Source organism: Natrix helvetica, assembly GCF_964273705.1.
Source record: "Natrix helvetica genome assembly, chromosome: 3".
NCBI classification, from domain to species: Eukaryota; Metazoa; Chordata; class Lepidosauria; order Squamata; family Natricidae; genus Natrix; species Natrix helvetica.
The window spans coordinates 173,322,362-173,347,831 of NC_138549.1; the positions used below are offsets into that span (position 1 = coordinate 173,322,362).

Consider the following 25,470-nt stretch of genomic DNA (forward strand, 5'->3'; position numbering starts at 1 on the left):
CAATTATGCAGGCGGTTCTGAGTGATTTATGCTGTTTACAAGATTCTGCTCGGCTTGGCACCCAATCTGCAGTCTCCTGGCGCACCGTTTTACTTGGGTTTTTTTTTCTTCTTTTTTTTTGGGGAGAACAATGTGGCATGCACATGCCTGCAAAGCACATGCGTGCTACATAGCAGGCATTCTAAATCTCGCCTGTCATGCAAAGGAGCCTGGAAACGTTTAGCTTCCCGAGGCTCCAGCAACCAACCGAAAAGGGGGAAAAAATATAAAACTTTTCCCCACCCAAAGGCAGGCGTGGTCAGCTGCATGGAAAGGCAGGAGGCCGATCGTGGTTCAAAGCCTCCTCCGCCAGGCCGGGAGAACCAATGGCCAAGCCGTTGCCGGTGGGAGGGATGCCGTAGTGTTAAAATCCGTGGCAGCCTTCGGATAACTTCCTCTGGCTGGTCCAAAAGGAGAGAATTCCCTTTTTTTTTCTTCCCCTCCTCTCCAAGTCAGAGACTCCAGGAGTTCCTGATCCAGAGGAGGGGAAGGCAAACAGGTTGCCAATGTCCAGAGTGCGAGTCGTACACCCACAACTGAGCCCCAAAATTATCTTCTTAAGTGAAAAATGTCTTAAGTGTGAGTTTGCCTGCCATCTTTCTAGCCACCGTTGTTAAGCGAATCCCTGAAGTTGTTCAGTTGGCAACCCGTGTTATTAAGTGAATCCCTACAGTTGCTCAGTTGGCAACACGGTTGTTAAGTGAGTCCGGCTTTGCTCGTCGGAAAGTCGCAAAAGGGGGATCGCGTGACTAAATACGAGTCAAGTTGGCTTGGTGCCTTAGAGATGCCAATCCTAGACTGGACGTCTCAACCTGAAGTCCCTCCAGAGAGGGCTGGGCCTTCAACTCCCAGAATTCCCCACATGACACACCTCAAAATAACCCCTATTTACCACACAGCAGCAAATGCAGGTAGTCCTCGACTTACGACCACAATTGAGTCCAAAATTCCTGTTGTTAAGTGAGACATTTGTTTAGTCAATTCAATTACAGTCTTTCCTGCCACAGCTGTTAAGTGAACCCCTGGCAGCTGATAGGTTAAGTCACACGGTTGTTAAGTGAATCTGGACTTCCCCACTGGCTTAAGGTCGCAAAAGGGATTTGCATGACCCCGTCACAGTCATAAATGTGAGTCAGTTGCCAAGCATCTGAATTTGTATCACATAACCATGGGGATGCTGGAACTGTCGGTCGTTAAGCGTGGAAAAATCCATTCAGCATTGTAACTTCAAATGAATCTTTGCATGAGTGGCTGTTAAGTATAGGTAGTCCTCAACCTATGACCACAATGAAGCCCAAAATTTCAGTTATTAAATGAGGTATTGGTTAAGTGAATCCCTGCAGCTGTTAAGTGAGTAACAGGGTTGTTAAGTGAATCTGACTTCCCCATCGACTCTGCTTGTCAGAAGGTCTCAAAAAAGGGGATCGTACAACCCTGGGACATTGCGACCGTCATAACTATGAGTCAGTTGCTCTGAATTTTGACCATGGGGATAATGCAACGCTTCGAAGTGTGGAAAACAGTTCTGAGTCACTTTTTTCAAGTCCGTTGTAACTTTGATCCCATCACTAAACAGGCTGTTGTAAGTCGAGGACTACTTCTACCTCCAAAAGCTCATGTCTTTTGTTAAAACTTCTTGGTCAGAAAAGGGATTATTATCGGATTCCTCCTGATTTTGTTTGCAAACATTTCATTTGTTGTTGTTTGTCACGAAGTCGTGTCTGACCCATCGCGACCCCATGGACAACGTTCCTCCAGGCCTTCCTGTCCTCTACCATCCTCTGGAGTCCAGCCACCTCCTTCTCTGCCGTCCCCTTCTTCTTTTGCCTTCCATCTTTCCCAGCATGAGGCTCTTCTCCAGGGAGTCCTTCTTCCTTCTCATTAGGTGGCCAAAGTCTTTGAGTTTCCTCTTCAGGATCTGGCCTTCTAAAGAGCAGTCAGGGTGGATCTCCTCTAGGACTGACCGGTTGGATGGCCTTGCAGTCCAAGGGACTCAATGCAGGAGTCTTCTCCAGCACCAGAGTTCAAAGGCCTCCATTCTTTCTTATGCTCAGCCTTCCTTATGGTCCAACCTTCACAGCCATCCATTTCATTAGCAGCTCCAAACTTGGAGCAGCCAAATTCCATACGAATCCAGAGCTGGGTCTGAATTCATATTGCCACCCAGATCCACCTGTGCAGGTAACCTCCTACCAGGAAACCCCCCCCCCCCTTCTCCCTTTTGCTGGGACCCAAAAATATCTCAAGGCTCTTTTTTGTTTCCTCCTCAAAGTTGTTAAAAAGCCCACACGCCCTGCCCTGTGCGGGAAACACAAGCAGCTATCTGCCTTTTAATCTTCGCAAAATGTGTGCTTTTAATTAAATCCAGTATTTGCCTCATCTCGGCTGCACAGGTAGAAGAACTCACCTGGGCCACCCAGCACAACTCCTGCTAAGTTAGTTACTTACACACACACAGAGACACTCTCAAGCGAAAAGAGCGGATGGTGGGTGCCTCAAATCACTTTAATACCATTTTATAATGCCTTGGTAAGGCCACACTTGGAATACAGCATTCAGTTTTGGTCACCACGATGTAGAAAAGATGTGGAGACTCAAGAAAGAGTGCAGAGAAGAGCAACAAAGAGGATTTGGAGACTGGAGACGACATAAAACATATGAAGAACGGTTGCAGGAACTGGGCATGTCTGGTTTAATGAAAAGAAGGACTAGGGGAGACATTCAACTCCCAGAATTCCCCACATGACACAGCAACTTCAAAATAACCCCTGTTTACAACCCAGCAGCAAATAAGGTAGTCCTCGACTTACGACCACAATAAGCCCAAAGTTCTTGTTGTTAAGTGAGACATTTGTTTAGTAAATTCTGCCCGGTTTTACAACCTTTCCTGCCACAGCTGTTAAGTGGACCCCTGCCCGTTGATAGGTTAGTCACCCGGTTGTTAAGTGAATCTTGGCTTCCCCACTGACTTGGCTTGTCCAAAGGTCGCAAAAAGGGGACCTTGGGACACATCAACGGTCATAAATGTGAGTCAGCTGTCAAGCCTCTGACTTTGGATCGCGTGACCATGGGGATGCTGGAAATGTAACTGTGAAAAACGGCCGTAAGTTAATTTTTCAGTGCCATTGTAAGTACGGTCTGATAGTCACTAAGTGAACTGTTATAAAACGAGACTAGCTGTAGTTTTGCAAGAAAAAGCTGACATTTTCTCCTCTTCCCCGGCTTGGAATGAACACAGGTTCCTCTTTCCACTAAGCGACACTGCCTTTGATCATCCTTCAGCTTCATTGGTGTTTCTTTTTTCCTTTTGTTTCCCCCATGTCAAGCGGATCAGACGGGCTTTATTGCAGAGCCTTTCGCCCTGGTAATCTAAGAAGATTAAACATGCATAAATTGGCCTGTTGACTGATGGCTTATTTTTAGCCTGGTGCAGTTGTGAAGTGTGCAGCCGGCGTGCAGCACATTGGCTGAGAGCTACGGAGCCATGGCAGGCGCACAAAAAAGACACAACGCAACCACCGGCCAGCCTCTCTGGAAGGGACTTGCATCCAAGAAGAGAAGCATTTGAACCCGTGTCTTGTCTTGGCTACAAGTCTCTTAAGTCACTGTTTGCCAACCTAGGGAATTTCAACCTGGGGGGACTTCAATTCCCAGAATCCCCTAGCCAGCCATGCTGGCTAAGGAATTCTGGGAGTTGAAGTCCAACATGCTGGCTGGGGAATTCTGGGAGTTGAAGTCCATCATGCTGGCTGGGAAATTCTGGGAGTTGAAGTCCACCACGCCATCTGGGAAATTCTGGGAGTTGAAGTCCACCACGCCGGCTGGGAAATTCTGGGAGTTGAAGTCCACCACGCTGGCTGGGAAATTCTGGGAGTTGAAGTCCACCACGCTGGCTGGGAAATTCTGGGAGTTGAAGTCCACCACGCCATCTGGGGAATTCTGGGAGTTGAAGTCCACCACGCTGGCTGGGGAATTCTGGGAGTTGAAGTCCACCACGCCGGCTGGGAAATTCTGGGAGTTGAAGTCCACCACGCCATCTGGGAAATTCTGGGAGTTGAAGTCCACCACGCCGGCTGGGGAATTCTGGGAGTTGAAGTCCACCACGCTGGCTGGGGAATTCTGGGAGTTGAAGTCCACCACGCCGGCTGGGGAATTCTGGGAGTTGAAGTCCACCATGCTGGCTGGGGAATTCTAGGAGTTGAAGTCCACCATGCCGGTTGGGGAATTCTAGGAGTTGAAGTCTACCATGCCGGTTGGGGAATTCTGGGAGTTGAAGTCCATCATGTTGGCTAGGGAATTCTGGGAGTTGAAGTCCAACACACCAGCTGGGGAATTCTGGGAGTTGAAATCCATCATGTCAGCTGGGGAATTCTAGGAGTTGAAGTCCATCATGTCGGCTGGGGAATTCTGGGAGTTGAAGTCCACACCACTGAAAGTTTCTGAGAAACACTGCTTTAAAATTAAGCACTGTATTTTTTTTTCTGATTATTTGTTCTGATAGGTGGTCCTCGGCTTACGGCCACGCTTGAGCCCATCATTTCTGTTGCTAAGCGAGACAGTTGTTAAGCAAGTGATTCTGCAACCTCTCTTACCACAGTTCTTAAGTGGATCACTGCAGTTATTAAGTCAGGAACACGGTTGTTAAGTAAATCTGGCTTCCGCATGGACTTTGCTTGTCAGAAAGTCACAAAAAAGGGGATCACGTGACCCCGAGACACTGCAACCGTCATAAATACGAGTCAGCTGAAGAGCGAGTGAATTTTAATCACACGATGCTGCAAAATTCGTAACAGTGAAAACCGGTCATAAGTCACGCCCAGAATTATGGATTATGGACTACAGCAAATATGAACCTTGGTCTTGTGGACTGCAAATCCCAGAATTCCCCAGCCAGCCATGCTGGGAATTCTGGGAGTTGAAGTTTACACGTCTGCTGGCTGAGGATTTCTGGAATTATATTGGCAGAGCAGGGTGACCCGTTTAGGTCAGTGCTTCTCAACCTTGTCAACTTGAAGATATTTCGACTTCAAATCCCAGAATTCCCCAGCCAGCATTCGCTGGCTGGGGAATTCTGGGAGTTGAAGTCCAGACATCTTCAAGTTGACAAGGTTGAGAAACATTGGTTTAGGTTAATCTGAAACATATGTATGTGTGTGTCAGGGGTGGGTTGCTCCCAGTTCGGCCTGGATCGGTGCGAGCCAGTAGTAGCGGCTGTGGGAGGCTCCGCCCACTAGCCCGGCCGCTTCTGCACATGCACAGAAGCCTTGTGCATGGGAGTGCGCCCGAACCGGTAGTAAAAAAATTGGCAACCCACCCCTGGTGTGTGTGAAGGAGGGAAGTGAGAGGAGAGGGAAGAAACGAATGGTGGTCCCCACACCTCATACCTTTGCCGGGGCACCGGGATGTAGTCTGAATGGTGCAGGGGGGTCCCGAGTCGCAGAGCCGTCACTTCCTCCACCGGCTGTTTTAGCACCACAGGAGGCGAGGCGAGCCTCAGGTGGCCGTTCGCAGGCTCCAGCTCTGCCGGAAACGCTTTGCCATTACAATGGTTGGAACTCTGCAAGGAAGAGTTGGAAGACGTTTAAGGTCACCGGTCCTTTTGGGTCCAAGGGCATTTCTTTTTTTTCTTTTTTTTTGCCTCAATGGATGTAGACACCCCCCTCCCCCAGTGGTGGGTTCCCGGATCCCGTCGCAACCGGTATGCTGCGACGGGGCCGGGCGTCCACCTTGGGCACGCGCACTGCGCACCCACAGCTCTGCGATGCTCCAGCTGCTCAGCGGAGGTCGCACAGGCGCCGTACGCTGTGCATGCATGCGCAAAAGACCCAGTTGGCTTAAATACAGGTAAGGAACACGGGCAGGCGGGTGGGCCCTCCAAAACACCGTTCTGGTACGGTGGCCGCTGCTCCCAGCTGCCGTACCGGCTGAAACCCCCCAATCTCAATTGCATGACTCTAGACCAGGGGTCAGCAATCTTAAACACTCAAAGAGCCACAAAGGTCCTAACCGGAAGCCCCCTGTTCAATTCTGGAGCCGACCGGAAGTCTGGTTTCAACCACCATAGAGTCTCCTCCTAGTGCGCCGTCCTTTTAACTCTACCTGTCCTAACCGAAAGCCCTATCAATGGTGGAGCTGATCAGAAAACCCACCCCTTGCCGTAGAGTCTCCTTTTGGCGCACCCTGCTTCCCCCTCCTCCAAACCGGAAGCTCCTCTCAAAATTGTGGTGCCGACTGGCAACAGGGAGCCACAGCAGAGGGATGGAAGAGGCGCACTTTGCTGACCCCCTGCTCTAAGCGGTTTAGAACAGGAGTGTCCAAACTTGGGAACTTTAAGACTTGTGGACTTCAATTCCCAGAATTCCCCAGCCAGCCATGCTGGCTGGGGAATTCTGGGAGTTGAAGTCCACAAGTCTTAAAGTTCCCAAGTTTGGACACCCCTGGTTTAGAACAATTCACGACTACCAAAAGAACAAAGTATAGTCTTAGAACATGTAAAACCATCTACCGTATTTTTCGGAGTATAAGACGCATCTTAGTTTTTGGGGAGGAAAATAGTGGGGTGGGGTGGGGTTGGGGGGGTTTCTGCCTACAGTTATTCATCCAGCTAGCGTCCTTAGCCTGGTCAGCTTCAGAACATAAGTTTGTTGGTTTTAAGCACTTGCGTGTTTGCTTTTTAACCCCTAGTTGGGGGATAAAAAAACAGCTTCTAAAGCACAGCTGATTGTCGGAGGGGGGCAGCAATGAGACAAGCAGGCAAAGCCCGGAAGATCGTTAGCGCCTCATTAGGGCTGGGGGAAAAAAAGCTTCAAAAAAAAGCTGCATTCGGAGTATAAGACGCACCCAAATTTCCATCCTCTTTTAGGGGGGGAAAAAGTGCGTGTTATAGTCTGAAAAATACAGTAGCCGAATAACAAAATTCACAGCTGGGCTCTAAAAAAAGCAATCTAACCTCAGCACAAACACCATCAACATGAAACATAGAGTAACCGACTTGGAAGGGACCTTGGAGGTCCTCTACTCCAGCCCCCTGCTCAAGCAGGAGAACCTATACCCGTGATGGGGAATCTATGGCACGTGTGCCACAGGTGGCAAGTGGCGCCCTTTCTGTGGGCATGCGAGCTGTCGCCCAGCTCAGTGCATGTGTGGTAGAGCAGAGCGGGATGACAGCTTGCACGCCCGCAGAGAGGGCTCCATGTGCCCCCTATGGCACATGTCCCATAGGTTCGCCATCATGGGTATAATTTGATGAAAAGAAGGACTAGGGGAGACATGATAGCAGTATTCCAATATCTCAGGGGTTGCCACAAAGAAGAGGGAGTCAAGCTATTCTCCAAGGCACCTGAGGGTAGAACAAGAAGCAATGGGTGGAAACTAATCAAGGAGAGAAGCAACTTAGAACTGAGGAGAAATTTCCTGACAGTGAGAACAATTAATCCGTGGAACAGAAGTTGCCTCCAGAAGTTGTGAATGCCCCAACACTGGAAGTCTTTAAGAAGACGTTGGATAGCCATTTGTCTGAAATGGTTTCCTGCCTGAGCAGGGGGTTGGACTAGAAGACCTCCAAGGTCCCTTCCAACTCCGTTATTCTGTTATTCTATTCTCCTATTTCTGCAGGGATAAGGAAACCACCACAGAGAAGGCCCTTCTTCTTGGACCCACCAGTTGGACCTTCTTAAGAAAGCTCCAACAGCTCCCCCAAACTCCAGCTCTGAAAATCGTGGGAATTGCCCCATGCTGACATGCGTGAACGGGACGGGAGATCCACCGGAATCTTTGGTTTCCCAAAAGCTCCCTTATTTCCGCTCCCCCAGCCAGGAGGACTTATGGGGCTTGCAGTCCTGCAAATCCAGTCAACCCTGAACCTCTCCCCAAAGGCTGCGGAGTCCCTGCCGTTTATCTTAGATAAACACAGCAGGTGTAGACACAGGAGCAGCGCGCAAGCTCGCCCGTGCGCCAACTGAGAATTCAGACTCCGGGAAGTTCTAGCGATAAGCATGTTGGAACATGGAGTGCAATTCCTCAGCTCTGGCAATGGGAATCTGCACCCCATCGGGCTACGTAACAACACAATGAAGTCTTGGCAACACGTAAGGCTGGACAAACTCACACTAAAGATGGCTGCAAAGGGCAGGAATTGTGAGATTTCTCGCACAGCCTGCCCGAGCATGAAACCATCCAAAGAGCTTTTTTTTGGGGGGGGGGTGTTGCCCTTTTTTCTGGTCTCCCTTACAACCGTACAGAAAAGATTGTCCCGGATTTTGCACGCCCCCTGAATATGCAAAGCCGGGACAAAAATTAAAATCCCGTTGACATCCAAGCTTAAACGAAATGAAGATGCATCAACGATATAATTTGCAAATCTGAAAGCTCGCTTGGGCTCATTTTCTTGGCCAGGTTCGCCGTCTCTCTTCCGGGATTATGTGCTGACTTCTCACTTTGAAATTTCCTACTGGACTCTTCATCAAGGATTAACTATTTTTCAGAGTATAAGACGCACCTTCCACCACCACCACCCAAAAGAGGGGGGAAATCTGGATGCGTCTTATACACGGAATACAGCATTTTTGGCCTCCCAAAACCCCGCCTGCTTCGCAAATGGACGTGCATAGGCTTTAGGAGGCTTCCAGTGTGCTCTTGGGGGCTGGGGAGAGCAAAAACGAGCAAAAAATGGGCTGTTCTTTGCTTGTTTTTGCCCTCCCCAGCTCCCAGGAGCACTTTGCAGGCCTCTCAAACTCTCTGCATGCCCCACTTTTCATTAAAAAACGAGGCTTGAAGAGGGTTTGGGGAGACCTGCAGAGTGCAAAAACCTTTTTTTAAATTTACCTCTTCAAAATCTTGGTGCATCTTATACTCCGGTACGTCTTATACTCTGAAAAATATGGTAGTTAATTAGGTGCAAACCTAGTTAGGGGTTGTTGGTTGTTTGCCATCCAGTTTATTGCAGCTAATACATTTACGGAAATTTATACGGCCGGCATAAAAATTTAATATATAGTTACAAATACCAGTAAATGAACTCATGCCAAGTTGCAGAAATAAGGTGAAAAAGGGGGAAGAAGGGGCAAAGCGAGAAGCGGGGGGGGGGGGGGGAGATAATCCAGCATCTGCATTCATCCCATGGATAAAAGAGCTTTCGTTTTAATCCAATTCGTTTCATATTGAGACAGTATGGTGCAGTGGTTAAGGCACTGGACTGGAAAACAGTGAGTTCTAGTCCTGCCAGGCTCAAAAGCCACTTGGATCACTTTGGACCAATTAACAGGAGATGGTGAGTTCTAGTCCTGCCTTAGGTATGACAGTGGGCTGGGTGACTTTGGACTAATCAATAGGAGAAAGTGAGTTCTAGTCCCACTTTAGGCCTGAAAGCTGCCTGGGTGACTTTGGGCCAATCACCAGGAGACAGTGAGTTCTAGTGCTGCCTTAGGCATGAAAGCCGACTTGGGAACTTTGGGCCAATCACCAGGAGACTGTGAGTTCTAGCTCCGCCTTAGGCCTGAAAGCTGTCTGGGTGACTTTGAGCCAATCACCAGGAGACGGGACTTCTAGTCCCTCCTTAGGCATGAAAGCTGCTTGGGTGACTGAGCCAATCACCAGGAGACCGTGAGTTTTAGCTCCGCCTTAGGCATGAAAGCTGTCTGGGTGACTTTGGGCCAATCACCAGAGGACAGTGAGTTCTAGTGCTGTTTTAGGCATGAAAGCTGACTGGGGAACTTTGGGCCAATCACCAGGAGTCTGAGTTGTAATCCCGCCTTAGCCATAGAAACTCTTTGGGTGACTTTAGGCCAATCATGAGGAGACCGTGAGTTCTAACTCCGCCTTAGGCCTGAAAGCTGCCTGGGTGACTTTGGGCCAATCACCAGGAGACCGTGAGTTCTAGCTCCGCCTTAGGCCTGAAAGCTGCCTGGGTGACTTTGGGCCAATCACCAGAGGACAGTGAGTTCTAGTGCTGCCTTAGGCATGAAAGCCGACTGGGGAACTTTGGGCCAATCACCAGGAGTCTGAGTGGTAGTCCCGCCTTAGCCATAGAAACTCTTTGGGTGACTTTGGGCCAATCACGAGGAGACGCTGAGTTTTAGTTCCACCTTAGGCATGAAAACCATGTGACTTTGGGCCAGTCCCCCCCCCTCAACCCAGGACAGCCCACCTGACAGGGTTGTCTTGAGGAAAATAGGAAGAGAAAGGTGTGTGGGATATGTTGGCCAGGTTGTCTTTGGAGCAAAGGAAAAGGATAATGTCAGTTAACGTAAGTTAAGCTTGTCCTGCAAAGTCAGTCCCTCTGGGTTGACCCAAAGAGGGGGGAAAACAAGCTAAGGTTGCACCTTGTCTGTGGTCACCTGCTCCCCACCCAAACAAATCCATCTGTCTTGGGTTCAAGTCGTGGCAGGCTTTCCCTCATCCACTGCTGAACTCTGGCACCACAATGGTCACCATATCTAGATGGCAGAAATCCCACCGGTGTAGCGTCCTCTTTTGCAGTTACCGTAGCCAGGGTCACGACTGGCCCCGCCACCCATCTTCCCCTCCCTTGCAAGACCCATCATCCTGAACCCTTTGGTCCTCCTTCCCCCCTTCAATTCCCATCCATCCTGGCTTGTGATCCCTTCTGGCATGGATTATCGAAAAATGTCAATCAAACCTGAATTGTTGCCTTTACAGATTAACAGAGTTGGAAGGGATCTTGTAGGTCATCTAGTCCAACCCCAACCTCCCCAAGCTTCTTTGAGCCTTCTTTGGTTTTTACCTGGATGTTTCCCCCCCCCCCCTAAATAAGAAGGGCTTAAGTGTAAAACGGGCTTCCATCATTTGCCTCTAAAAGGCCGCAAACTTATTTATTTAATTGCATTTATCGACCGCCCATCTCGCTAGGGAGAAGCAGGAGAGGCGCTGCGCTTGTTGAACCACGAAATCCGACCGCGGGAGCAAGTTTCTCGTCCTCATGACCCTAGATCTACTCTAGATCAGGATTCCCCCCCCCCCGACCGGCTGGGACAGAGAAGCGATCGCCACCCTCATTGCTTGCGGGCACCAACTTGGCCCCCACACACACCCAACCAGGTGGGGCTTGGAAGCGACGCGATCGTGAGAACGGAGCCGACACGGGTCTTGCACCTCGTGTCGCGAGCGCCCCGCAATGCCGGGGATCCGGTGGCTCTCTTCCCAGGGGCAGCGGGCGGGATCCACCGCCGGCCTGCCTGCGCTCGCCTCCTTCCTCCGCCCGGCCCCGCGTCCCCGACGCCCCGCCCGGCACACGTGAGAACGCGGCCCGCCCGAGTTCCGAGGGCGGCGGCGCGTCCCCCACGCACACACCCCCGGTGGGTGGGGAAGGGAGAGACCCACCTCCGGGGCCGGCCGACCCCTCCGACTGGCCGGGGCTGGGAGGCCGCGGCGAGTGATGGATGAGGAGCCTCCGGCCGAGCAGCGCAGCCCCAGCCCCACCAAAGCCGGGCGGAGCGAGCCTAGAAGGCGGCTCCGCGGGGCGGCTGGCCAAGTCCCGGCCCCTTCGCAGTCCCCTCCCTTCGGTCAAACTTTTCCGCCCAGCCGCCGCCGCTGCAGCCGGGAGGGCGCCATCTTTTCCCCCCAGCCCGCCCCGCCGGAGCCCCCCGGAAAAAAGCCGGCCGGAGAGGGGGTTCCTGGGAGAAGCGGCACCCTTGGGGCCCTCGGGCGCCCGTCGCCCCAGCCGTCGGGGGGGGGGTTCCCAGCCGTCTCCGTTTGAGGATCTCTCCAGTGGGGGCCCTTTGGAGGGGGGTCACTCTCTGTCCGGCTGGGGGACTGGAGCCGACGGGTGCTTTCCAAAGGGGGCAGCGCAAGGCAATCCAAACCACCCCCCTCCTCCACTCCGCCCCGTCTCCAAGCCGGAGCGAGGAATTCCCTGCTTGGGAAGCCCCGCGCCGCTTGCAAAGAGTTGCAGCCGGGGTGCAGCCGGTCCCCACACCCTACCCAACCCCAGTCCTTTGCCTCCCCCCTAATCCGGCTTTCCTAAAGGGCAGGAAGTGATGGGGGGGGGGGATTAGGGGGTCTAAATTTCCTGCAATCTGCACGACGGGCGGGCAGGGCAGACGCCCCTTCCCGCCCGGCTCTGCAAAGCGGGAGAGGAGACACCCCCCCACTCCCAGGACTGGATCCCGGACCCTCCGCCCCCCGGCCTCCCCACGGGCTCGCTTCTCCCCCTAATAACCCCCCTCGTCCGCCCCCTCGGGGGGAAAGGGGGAGAGAAAGGGGGAAAAGGGGGGACCACCCCTTCCCGCCCCCGGCCGGCTCTGCAAAGCGGGAGAAGAGACCCCCCCCGCTGGATTGGATCCAGGCCCCTCCGCCCCCGCTTCTCCCCCAAATAACCCCCTCGCCCGCCCCCTCGGGGAGTGGGGAGAAAGAAAAATGGGGGGGCAGCCCTTCCCGCCCCCGGCCGGCTCTGCAAAGCGGGAGAGGAGACCCCGCCCCCGATTGGATCCCCCCCTTAATAACCCTCCCGTCCGCCCCCTCGGGGGGAGGGAAAGAAAAAAAACCCGGGGGAGGCTTCCCCGTTGCAAGCAGCAACTCCGCCGCCTTGTCAAGCCTCGTAGGCCCCGGGCCGGGGACACACCCACCCGCTGCTTCTCCCTCCGACCCAGCCAAGGCCGGGCGGACGGAGCGGGACGGGACGGCAGCCGCGCGATCTCGCCTTACCTTGGGCCAAAGCTGGACTTTGCTTCGGGTGCAGCCGGTGGCGGGGACGGCGGAGGGTCTCCGGCCGGCGCCGTCCTCGCAGCTCCGGCGCCGGGCTCTCCTCCTGCGGAGCGACGCCGGATCGCCCACCAGCACCGTGTAAACGGCGTTGCCGGGCGGTGGCGCCGCCAACGTCGGGCCGGGCGGAGCGGCGGCGAGGGGTTTGCAAGTGGGGCCGCCGGCCGGGGGGCTGCTGTCAGGGCAGCAGGCGGACGTCAAGCCCGGCGGCGGGGAGCAAATCCGGCCGTCGCCACCCGGGGAAGCGGCGCGTTTGAAAAGCCGCGGTTTGGCGGCTTCCATGCTTTTTTTGCGGGGGGCCCGCCGGCCGGCTGCCTGGCTTGGCTGGCTGAGCGTGCGGGGACGCCCCAGGGCCCCTCCCGGGCGGCCGGAAAGAGGCAGATCGCTTGCAGGGTGAAGCCCCGCACGCCGCCCCCGCCGCCGCCGAGAGTTTCCCTCCAGCCAGCGGCGCTCCCCCGCCGGGCCCCGCCCCCTCCCCCGGCTGCTCCGCCCCCTCGGAGCTGGAGCGAGCGGCTACAAAAAGTGGGAGGGGGGAATCGTCACCGCTGCCGCGCTGTGTCAACATTCCAAAATGGAACGTTGCCCGGAGCCGGCTCGCGCGCTCATTGGTCGGGACGAGGTGGCCAATGGGAAAGCGAGGGGAAGAGAAAGGAGGCACGTAGCCGCCGCGTTCTCTTGCCAGTCGGCTTGCAGCCGCCGCCGCTGCTGGCTGCTTCTCTTGTGGCTCTCCGTGCTTTAGTTTTGTGTGTTGGTGTACAATACCATACAATAGCAGAGTTGGAAGGGACCAACCCCCTGCCTAGGCAGGAAGCCCTATACCGTTTCAGACAAATGGCTAGCCAACATCTTCTTAAAGACTTCCAGTGTTGGGGCATTCACAACTTCTGGAGGCAACTTCTGTTCCACTGATTAATTGTTCTAACTGTCAGGAAGTTTCTCCTCAGTTCTAAGTTGTTTCTCTCCTTGATTAGTTTCCACCCATTGCTTCTTGTCCTGCCCTCAGGTGCTTTGGAGAATAGCTTGACTCCCTCTTCTTTGTGGCAACCCCTGAGATATTGGAACACTGCTATCATGTCTCCTCTAGTCCTTCTTTTCATTAAACTAGACATACCCAGTTCCTGCGACCGTTCTTCATATGTTTTAGCCTCCAAGCCCCTAATCCTCTTTGTTGCTCTTCTCTGCACTCTTTCTAGAGTCTCCACAGCTTTTCTACATCGTGGTGACCAAAACTGTGGGTGTGTAAAACTTCTATTTTTTTCCCCTTTTAAAACAAACATTTCATCAGTGTGTCGTCTGACTTCATGTTTTTTCGTGTCATACTAGTTATAGCTTACAGTCAAATTCTTCATATACGTCTATTCTTTATTTTAAGGGAATAAATATTCTTCATATACATCTATTCTTTATTTTAAAGGTGGCTCAGTGGCTAAGACGCTGAGCTTGTCGATCAGAAAGGGTTGGCAGTTCTGCGGTTTCAAATCCCTGGTACCACGTAACTGAGTGAGCTTTTGAGCTGTGGTGCTGGAGAAGGTTCCTGTCAACAAGGAGCTCTCGACTTACAACAGCTCATTTAGTGACCATTCAAAGTTACGTCGGCACTGAAAAAGCAACTTACGACTATTCTTCACTCTTACGACCGTTGCAACCTCCGAACGGTCACATGATCAAAATTCAGACACACATGCACAACATGAGCAATTGATTCACATTTCTGACAGTGGCATTGTCCCAGGACCAAAATCAATGGGGAAGCCGGGTTCGCTTCACAGCCTCATTAAGTGCAGCGATTCACTTAATAAACGTGGCAAGAAATGTCGCAAAATGGGACAAACTCACTTAAGAAATGTCTCACTTTGCAACGTAAAGGTTGGGCTCACATTCGTAACGTGAGGACTTTCCTGTATTTTTGTGTTGAGATTTTATTTCAGAATGCAAATTACCCCGAGCCTTGTGGGGGGGGGGAAAAACCAGGAGGGTATACAAATGTTGTTATAACTAAATAATGGTGAGTTGGAGAAGCCACTTGATTTCTCTGCAAAGGAACCGAGATTTAGGTCGTAAATCTAGGAAATGTATTGTGTATGGCAGGCATGGCAACATCTGGCCCTTGTTCTAATCCAGCTGTGAAGATTGCATCTATTTTCCAAGAAACTTACAATCGCAACAACTTACAATAGAAACTCCAGACCCAATTTGTGGCCGTAAGTCGAGGATGTCAGAGTTTGTTGCATACATTCAAATCCAGAACCACATGCAGTTAACTGATGCAGCAGGATTCATTAACTTCTTTATATACATAAGAATCGATGAATAAATGTACAATACCAACAGGTGGGTCTTCCTAGTAAACACAAGGCAGGAGAGTTACAAGCAAACACAAGCAGTTAGCTTCATTTCATTAGACAAGCCCAGACAGACTGCTTAAGTTTACTTCTCAGAGCAGCAGACTGCTTAAGTTTCTGTATCAATTCTCTGCACAGACTCAGATCTGTTTAAGCTCCCATTGGCTGACTTAGTTGCTATGCCTATTCATTGGCTGACCTTATTCCCATGTCTCTCCCAGTCATGAACAGAGGACTACCTAGGCACCTTCCCAACCATGAGGTCTAGACCCTTGACTGGAAGATTGACACTTGTATTCCTCGGTTCCTTTTGAAACTCTTCTCTTTGTTCGACGCCATTGTTTGTTTAAATCTTCCCAAGATTGGCCACTTCATGATGTGTGGACTTCAACTCCCAGAATTACCCAGCTGACTGGGGAGTTCTGGGAGCTGAAGTCCATTGATCTTAAAGTGGCTAAGTTTGAGAAACTCTGCCATTGATCACCCCGTCAAGAACATTTCCAAGGTACAGGTAGTCCTCAATTTACAACAGTTCATTTAGTGACCGTTCAAAGTTACAATGGCCCTGAAAAAAAGTGACTTACAACCAGGGGTGGGATTGACAAAATGTTAGCAACCAGTTCTCTGCCTGTTTACCAGGTGGGCATGGCCTACTCGGCCTCCTGTACCATGGCGGGGGTGTATGTGCATTTTTGCCTTCCCCAAGCTCTAGAGCAGTGTTTCTCAAACTTGGCGACTTTAAGTCCTGTGGACTTCAACTCCCAGAATCCCCCAGCCAGCATAGCTATGCTGGCTGGGGGATTCTGGGAGTTGAAGTCCACAGGACTTAAAGTCGCCAAGTTTGAGAAACACTGCTCTAGAGGCTTTCCTTGAGCCTCCGGGAGAGTGAAAATGGCCTCTCCCAGGCTCCGGAGGCCCTCCGAAGGCCAGAAACAAGCCCATTCCGGACTTTGGGAAGGCCCGTTTTGCACCTTTCCAGAGTCTCCGTGCAGCAGCTGGCATGATGAATGGGCTGCATGGAGACTCCTGGGAGGGGAGGGGAGAGGTGGGCGAGGCCAGCCAGTCCTTGCAATAGCCAGTTCGGCGAACCAGATGCAAAATTAACATCCGGTTTGCCCGAACCGGTGCGAACTTGCTGAAACCCACCCCTGCTTATGACCTTTTTTCACACTTATGACCGCTGCGGCATCCCCACGTGATCAAAATCCAGATGCTTGGCAGCTGGATCATATTTATGACAGGTTACAACGTCCCGGGGCGTCATCTGATCCCCTTTTGTGACCAACAGAGTCAATGGGGAAGCTGAATCCACTTCAAAAGCTTCCTTACTTATTTAACAACTGCGGCGATCTGCTTAGCAACCGTGGCAAGGAAGGTCGTAAAATGGGGAAATGTCAGTAGAGATTCTCTGTCATCCAGGTCAAGGCTGTCCCCCAAGGTGCTTTTTCAGGAGGCAACTGGACTGTTTTTTTTTCTTTTGAAGGCGTTTCGCTTCTCATCCAAGAAGCTTCTTCAGCTCTGACTGGAGGGTGTGGAACGGAAGGATTGATACTCCTTGCAGAACGGCTAATCATTTGCACCCTTTTAGGGGAGCGTTGAAACACTTGGATCTTTAGATCTGTGTCCTCAGGGTCACCTGAGCGGTGCAAATGGTTCTTTCCATTCCCCGCCATCCAATCAGAACTGAAGAAGCTTCTTGGATGAGAAGCGAAGTGTCTTCAAAAGAGAAAAAGACAAGGAAGTCCAGTTGCCTCCTTGAAAAAAGCACCTTTGGGACAACCGTGACCTGGATGACGTGACCTGGATGATGGAGAATCTCTACAGACTTTTACCTATGCAATTTGGGATGAAGACCCTTGGGAGGATGCAGGAGTAGGAACAGAATTCCAGAGGGAAAAAATTGGGGACTAAAGGAACCATTTGCACCCCTAAGGTGACCCTGATGACACAGAGAAACCTCCAAGTGGCCTCAACGACCCTCTAAAAAGGATGCAAATGACCAGCGGTCTGCAAGGCGTATAAACACTTCCATTCCTCTTCATCCACTCAGAGCTGAAGAAGCTTCTTGGATGGGAAGAGAAACGTCTTCAGAAGAAAAAAACAAGACAGCCCAGTTGCCTCTTGAACAAAGCACCTTTGGGGAAGAGCCACTTAACAAGTCTCGCTTAACGACAGAAAACAATACTGATCCTAAAACGAGGATTCCCTGTACGCAACGGGGGAGCTTTCTGCTCTTAAAAGGGGTAAGGGGAGGCTTACCAGAATTGGGGAAGGGGCACGAAAGTGGCAGGTGGGAGGGAAAAAGGAAGGAAGGGCCGTCTGCTTAATCCTCTCTTTTTCTCGTGCCAAAACAGTCTCGGTGAGAGCCAGAGGCCACCGCGCCTCGACCAGCAAATCGGATTAATAATTAAAAATCGTTATCTAAGTTTGGTCGGCCCGTTCCTTGGCTGGGACCGGTGCCAATATTTTCCCCCCTTCTTTTAACAATTCATTATCTCTCCTTCCTCTGCACCGTTCCTTCTCTACGGCAGAAGTCCTCGACGTACGGCCACGAGGGAGCCCGACATTTCTGTTGCTAAGTGAGGCAGGTGGGACGTGAACCCGGCCTCATTTTACGACCCTTCTCGCCATCGTCCTTAAGCGAATCCCTGCAGTTTTTCAGTTGGGAACACGGTTCTTTAAGTGAATGGGGCTTTGTGCAAAAGGGAATGGCACAATAATAATAATAATTTTAATTTGTTAGCCGCTCCCTCTCCACAAAGGACTCGGGGCGGCGTACAATAAAAGATATAAAAACATAGAAACATATGTGCAAACACATAAAAATCCAAATACACACATATACAGAGACATACATGCACGGAGGAGGTAACAATTACATCACATTAAGAATATTAAAAAATCAACCATTAAAATACCCCTTAATAATAACACAATTTAAAATTTAAAAGGACTGTCAGGAGGAATAAGAAAACTACGGTTGAGCCAGGCCAGATAATTGAAAAAGGTGGGTCTTAAGCTTTACACGGAAGGAGCGGAGATCGGAAGTAATCCTGATGTCACGGGGGAGGTCATTCCACAGGGCTGGGCCCATCACAGAGAAGGCTCTGCTCCTGGGTGTCGCCCCCCGACACTGTTTAGTGGACGGCACCCGGAGAAGTCCCTCTCTGTGTGAGCGGATTGGTCGTAGGGATATATGGGGCAGGATGCGATCCCGCATGTAACTAGGTCCTGTGCCATGAAGCGCTTTAAAGATCATAATCAAAACCTTGAAACGCACTCGATAGACTACAGGAAGCTAGTGCAGCTCGCGCAGGAGAGGTGTTGCAGGGGAGTATCTGGTCCTCCCCATAATCACCCGCGCGGCCGCATTCTGGACCAACTGCAGTCTCCGAGTGCATCTCAAGGGAAGCCCCATGTAGAGAGCATTGCAGTAGTCCAGGCGAGACGTCACTAGCGCATGGGTGACTGTGCGTAGGGCATCCCGGTCCAATAAGGGGCGCAATTGGCGCATCAGGCGAACCTGATGGAACGCCCCCCTTGCCACGGCTGTTACATGGTCATCCATGGACAGCCGGGCATCCAGGAGGACGCCCAAATTGCGCGCCCGTTCCATGGGGGCCAGTTGCTGGCCCCGATGGCCAGAGATGGAAGCAACTGGTTGAACCGGGGGGCCGGAAGCCACAGCCACTCCGTCTTGGAGGGGTTGAGTTTTAGACAATTCCTGAAGACACGGCAGCCGTCATAACTATGAGCCGCTAGCCGATGTCTGAATTTTGATCACGTGACTGTGGGGACGCCGCAAAAATTGTAAGCGTGAAAAATGGTTGTAAGTAAGTTCGAATGGTCACTGAATGAATGGTTAAATGTTGAGGATTACCTGTATGCTTTAGAAGGGTATCTTTGCATCTTACCAGCAATCAACAGACCACTTCCCTACCCATGCTGCACTGCCTTCGTTCCCTTAACAACAATAGGGAAGGAGTGTGCAATTGTTTTTGTGAATACACACACACACATACACACACACACACAATACAATACAATACAATACAATACAATACAATACAATAGCAGAGTTGGAAGGGACCTTGGAGGTCTTCTAGTCCAACCCCCTGCCTAGGCAGGAAACCCTATACCGTTTCAGACAGATGGCTATCCAACATCTTCTTAAAGACTTCCAGTGTTGGGGCATTCACAACTTCTGGAGGCAACTTCTGTTCCACTGATTAATTGTTCTAACTGTCAGGAAGTTTCTCCTCAGTTCTAAGTTGCTTCTCTCCTTGATTAGTTTCCACCCATTGCTTCTTGTCCTGCCCTCAGGTGCCTTGGAGAATAGCTTGACTCCCTCTTCTTTGTGGCAACCCCTGAGATATTGGAAGACTGCTATCATGTCTCCCCTGGTCCTTCTTTTCATTAAACTAGACCTACCCAGTTCCTGCAACCGTTCTTCATATGTTTTACTCTCCAGTCCCCTAATCCTCTTTGCTGCTCTTCTCTGCACTCTTTCTAGAGTTTCCGCATCTTTTCTACATTGTGGCGACCAAAACTGAATGCAGTATTCCAAGTGTGGCCTTACCAAGGTATTATAAAGTGGTATTAACCCTTCACGTGATCTTGATTCTATCCCTCTGTTGATGCAGCCTAGAACTGGCTTTTTTGGCAGCTGCTTCACACTGCTGGCTCCTATTTAAATGGTTGCCCACTAGGACTCCAAGATCCCTCTCACAGTTACTACTATTGAGCAAGGTACCACCTGTACTGTACCTGTGCATTTTGTTTTTGTTGCCTAAACGTAGAACCTTACATTACTTCCCAGACTAGTTTCAACCCCTGGGTTTCCTGGTGGCCTCCCATCCAACGACTTAAATCTGGCCCTGCTTCTCTTTTTCAGCTAAGGTTGTTAGGTGGCACTTGGGGAGTACGCCCGCATACGGGTAGTCCTCGACTTACGACCACAATGGAAGCCAAAGTTTCTGTGGCTAAGTGAAACATTTCTTAAGCGAGTTTACCCCATTTTATAACCTTTCTTGCCACGGTTCTTAAGTGAATCACTGCCGTGAAGTGAATCTGGCTTCCCCGTTGAATTTGCTGGTCAGAAGGTCACAAAAGGGGATCATGTGACCCCGGGATACTGCAACGGTCATAAGTACGAGTCAGTTGTCAAATGTCTGAATTTTGATCACGTGGGGATGCTACTACGGTCATAAGTGTGAAAACTGGTCCTGTCACTTTTTTCAATGCCGTTGTAACTTTGAACAGTCACTAAACGAACTGTTGTAAGTCAAGGTAGTTTTCTTGACTTGGTTCCTTCCTTCCTGCAGCATACGGAAGTCCTCAACTTACAACCATTCATTTAGTGACCATTTGAGGTCACAACAGCACTGAAAAAAAGTGACTTAGAATCTTTTTTTCGCACTTACGACCGTCATAGCATCCTCTTAATCAGGTGATCAGAATTCAGACATTTGGCAACTGATTCATATTTATGACGGTTGCCGTGTCCCGGGGTCATGTGATCCTCTTCTGACAAGCCAGATCCAAGAGGAAGTCAGATTCACTTAACAACCGTGTTACGAACTTCACAACGTGCAGGGATTCACTTAACAACGGTAGCAAGGAAGGTCGTAAGATGGGACAAAACTACAAATGTCTTGCTTAGCCACAGAAATTTTGGTTTCGTTTGTGGTCGTACACCTAGGACTGCTTGTACTTTGTAACTTTTTCTTCTAGTCTGTCATAACTGTGAACCGTCATTATGCAACTGGTTGTTAAGCGAGGACTTGTCTAGATTTGCAGCTTGGGGTTGATGGAAATCGAATGCACAGCCCTGGCATATTTTACTCAACTAAGGCAAATAAAAAGTGGGACGTGGTGGCTCAGTGGCTAAGACGCTGAGCTTGTCGATCAGGAAGGTCGGCAGTTCGGCGGTTCGAATCCCCAGCGCCACATAATGGAGTGAGCTCCCATTCCTTGTCCCAGCTTCTGCCAACCTAGAAGTTCGAAAGCACGTACAAAATGCAAGTAGAAAAATAGGAACCAACTTTGGTGGGAAGGTAACAACGCTCCGTGCACCTTCGGCGTTTAGTCATATACAATACAATAGTAGAGTTGGAAGGGACCTTGGAGGTCTTCTAGTCCAACCCCCTGCCTAGGCAGGAAACCCTATACCGTTTCAGACAGATGGCTATCCAACATCCTCTTAAAGACTTCCAGTGTTGGGGCATTCACAACTTCTGGAGGCAAGCTGTTCCACTGATTAATTGTTCTCACTGTCAGGAAATTTCTCCTCAGTTCTAAGTTGCTTCTCTCCTTGATTAGTTTCCACCCATTGCTTCTTGTTCTACCCTCAGGTGCTTTGGAGAATAGTTTGACTCCCTCTTCTTTGTGGCAACCCCTGAGATATTGGAACAATGCTATCATGTCTCCCCTAGTCCTTCTTTCTCTTAAGCTAGACATACCCAGTTCCTGCAACCGTTCTTCATATGTTTTAGCCTCCAGTCCCCTAATCCTCTTTGTTGCTCTTCTCTGCACTCTTTCTAGAGTCTCCACATCTTTTTTACATCGTGGCGACCAGAACTGAATGCAGTATTCCAAGTGTGGCCTTACCAAGGCATTATAAAGTGGTATTAACACTTCACGTGATGCCAGCCACATGACCATGGAGACGTCTTCGGACAGCGCTGGCTCTTTGGCTTTGAAACGGAGATTAGCCCCGCCCCCTAGAGTCAGGAACGGCTAGCACATATGTGCGAGGAGGAGAACCTTTACCTAAGGCAAATAATTGATGTCTTTGTAAGGTTACCTAAGGTCTCTAGGCATTAGTTTCATCCTTTTTGCTTTTACTAGCTTCCTACAGTATTGTACAAATTCCAGCCGGAAAAAAAATGATTTATTAAATTTAAAGCCACCCACACTTCCTGTTGAAATGTCATTGCCACGTGTCAATTTTTGCATCTCCAAAAAACTTTCTTTAAAAAGGAAAAAACAAACCAGGTTGTTCTTTTTTCCTCATTGTTAAAATGACACTCACATTTAATGTAAGATATTCGTCGTTCTTTATTGCCGTGCCTATTATTATCTTACCAGTCGTGGTTTATGATGGATCCTGGTTTCTTTCTCGCCAGCTGCGGAAATAATTTGCTTTCGAGTTGCGGCGGAACTGCAAATCCCATCAGGCCTTGCCCTTAGTGAGGGATTCTGGGAGTTGTAGTGCAACAAACATCTGGAAGGTTGCATACTAAAGCTCAGAGAAGGACTTTATGACAACTTTCTGGACTTCAACTCCCAGAATTCCCGAGCCAGCCGTGGCATTTACTAGTAAATGGGTGACTATTATAAGCTTAAGAAATAAGATAGATGTATTATTTTCTTTTTCTATCTGTTTCTTAGGTTTACAAATTGCTTTGTTATGTTGGAGGAATGGGACGCTTTGAGACTTCGTTTACTTATTTAAACTTAAGAGGGGGGGGGGAAATGGAAATATAGAGAATATATTTTCATTTCCCCCCCTTAAATTTAAATAAATAAATGAAACCAAACAAGACTGTCATCTCAGACGCTTAGCTGAATTTGTATCTTAATTCTTTTTCCGGGTGCCTTTATCAGGTTGTTCTCCACATTATATATTCATTTGTTTTATTTATTAGATTTTTATGACTTTATAAGTGATGTACCTGATAATCCTGCCTCTTCCTATTTTCCCAACAAAACAACCTTACGAGGTGGGTTGGGTTGACAGAGAGACGGACTGGCCCAAACTTACAGTGGCTTTCATGCCTAACGTGGGACTAGAACTCACTGTCACCTGGCTTCTAGAACCAGCATCTTAACCACTACCCCAAACTGTCTCTCTCTATTATGGGAAGGGAATTCCTGAGTTTTTGGGGGCGGGGGGCTTTTTAGACAGAGGAGGGATTCATCTGTTTTTTTGCAGAGATTCATCCCATGCAAACAGAGAGAGGGAGAGGGAGAAAGAGAGAGAGAGAGAGAGAGAGAGAGAAGACAGAGAGAGAGAGAAAAGGAGACAGAGGGAGAGATAGAAAGAGAGAGAAAGAGAGAGGTAGAGAAAAAGATAGAAAGGGAGAGATAGAAAGAGGGAGAGAGAAAGAGAGAAAGAAACACACACACACAGAGGGAGAGAGAGAAAGAGAGACAAAGAGGGAGAGACAGGGAAAGAGAGAAAGAGAGAGGTAGAGAAAAAGATAGAAAGGGAGAGAAAGAGGGAGAGAGAGAAAGACAGGAGAGAGAAAGAAAGAGAAACAGAGAGACAGACAGACAGAAAGGGAGAGAAAGAGAGGGAGAGATAGAAAGACAGAGGGAGATAGAGAAAGAGAGAGAATAATAGAGAGAGACAGGGAGAGAGAAAGAGAGAGGTAGAGAAAAATATAGAAAGGGAGAGAAAGAAAGACAGGAGAGAAAGAGACACACACAGAGGGAGATAGAGAAAGAGAGACCAAGAGAGAGAGACAGGGAGAGAGAGAAAGAGAGAGGCAGAGAAAAAGATAGAAAGGGAGAGAAAGAGGGGGAGAGAGAAAGAAAGAGAAACACACACACACACACAGAGAAAGAGACAGAAAGGGAGAGAAAGAGAGGGAGAGATAGAAAGACAGCGGGAGGTAGAGAAAGAGAGGAACAAAGAGAGAGAGACAGGGAGAGAGAAAGAGAGAGGTAGAGAAAAAGGTAGAAAGGGAGAGAGAAAGAAAGAGATGTCAGGTTGTCAACACACACACAGAGAGAGAAAGAGAGAGAGAGAGACAGAGAGACAGAGAGACAGAGGAGATAGAGAAAGAAACAGAAGGAGAGATAGAAAGAAAGAGACGGAGATAGAGAGACAGAAAGGGAGAAAAAGAGAGGGAGAGATAGAGAGAGAAAGAGACAGAGAGAGAGAGAGAGAGAGAGAGAGAAAGAGAGAGAGAAACAGGGGGAGAGAGAGACTTGGGGGGCCGTTCTAACACCACCGGTCTTCCCCTCGTCTCAAACCTTCACTGACTTTTTACAACAGTTTTATTTTTGGGACTTGAAGGTTGTACAAACATTTCCCTGCGCTTAATATCAGGAGGAAAGGCTGAGTGATTCCCAGCGAGGGAGGGAGGGAGGGAAGGAAGGAGGGAGGGAAAGAGAAGAGCGAACAAACAGAGTAATCAACCATCAAGCCAGGAATTTCTTTGCCAAGAAAATTAAAAAGGCAGAATTAATTTTTTCCCCACCACCACCGGAAAACTAAGACCTTCTGTGGGTTTTCCTCGTTTACTCCCTCTTCCTTTCCCCTTTAAGTTCTGAGCCTGCCTCCTTTTCTCTCTTGACTTCTTCCTTCCTTCCAGCTCTTGTTTAATATTTGACATAAAAATGCTGATCAGGCTTTTTTGCTTTAAAAAAAATTTAAATATTACACAATAGCAAATAGAAGGGTGTTGCAAGAGCCTCTCTAACGCAAAGCTGTCCAGATTTGACACGAATGTCCTCGGCTCTCCCCTCCAGGCTGGGTGCTTTCCCCACTCGCTCCTTCTCTCGCCTTCCCCTACACGGGCAGTCCTCCACTTACGACGGGTTCATTTAGTGACCATTCGAAAGTTACGACAGCACTGAAAAAAAGTGTCTTCCGTCATTCCCACTTTATCACCGTTGCAACATCCCCGCGATCACGCGATCAAAATTCAGACGCTGGGCAATTGACTCGTTCTTATGACGGTTGTCGTGTCTTGGGAGGGTCACTTGATCCCCTTTTGCGACCTTCTGACCGGCAAATTCAATGGGGAAGCCAGATTCACTTCACAACAGTATGACAAATTTAGCAATTACCGTGATTCACTAAACAACGGTGTTACTCGCTTAAACAACTGCAGTGATTCATGTAACAACGGTGGCTAGAAAGACGGCGCAAAACTCTCTTAAGATATTTCTCGCTTAGCAAAACATAGATTTTGGGCTCAATTGTGGTTGTACGTCGACAATTATGGCAGGAAAGGTCGTAAAGTGGGGCAAAACTCAGGTGTCTCGCTTAGCAACATAAACTTTGGGGTCAGTTTTTTGGTCGTACGTCAAGGACTACCTGTAATGTGGACCACAGTTCTGGCTGGGGGAAAAAATGAAGATAAATAATATCGTTATTATTCTTTTCTCTTTTAAAACCTTTGTGAGAAGCCTGACAACCGTTGTTGGTTTTTCGTGCACTCCTTTTCCATTAAGTGGATGGCACAGGCATCACTTTGAAAGCTGTTTCACTCATTCATTTATTCCACGGAATCCGAAGGGGGTCCCCCAGAGGTCATCCAGTCCAGCCCCCCATCCAGTGCAGGGTTGACTACAGCAGGAAGGAAGGAGGATCATTCTGTGGGCTTGTGAGATGGTTTTTGAAGTCCAAAGCCCGTGG

The 25,470-nt window shown here is 49.7% G+C and overlaps 1 protein-coding gene across 1 annotated transcript in view; it reads right to left on the bottom strand.

The window, feature by feature from the left end:
• The window catches only part of SLC2A4RG (SLC2A4 regulator), a 38,493-nt gene extending 25,284 nt beyond the window's left edge, over nt 1-13,209 (bottom strand). Inside the window, exons 1-2 of the mRNA XM_081949723.1 lie at nt 12,700-13,209; nt 5,424-5,596 (exon numbers count right to left, since the gene is read on the bottom strand). Coding sequence (XP_081805849.1) covers nt 5,424-5,596; nt 12,700-13,038 — 512 coding nt within the window. The 5' untranslated portion in view covers nt 13,039-13,209. The remainder of the gene's footprint in view (nt 1-5,423; nt 5,597-12,699) is intronic.
• Between the last annotated feature and the right edge of the window lie 12,261 nt (nt 13,210-25,470).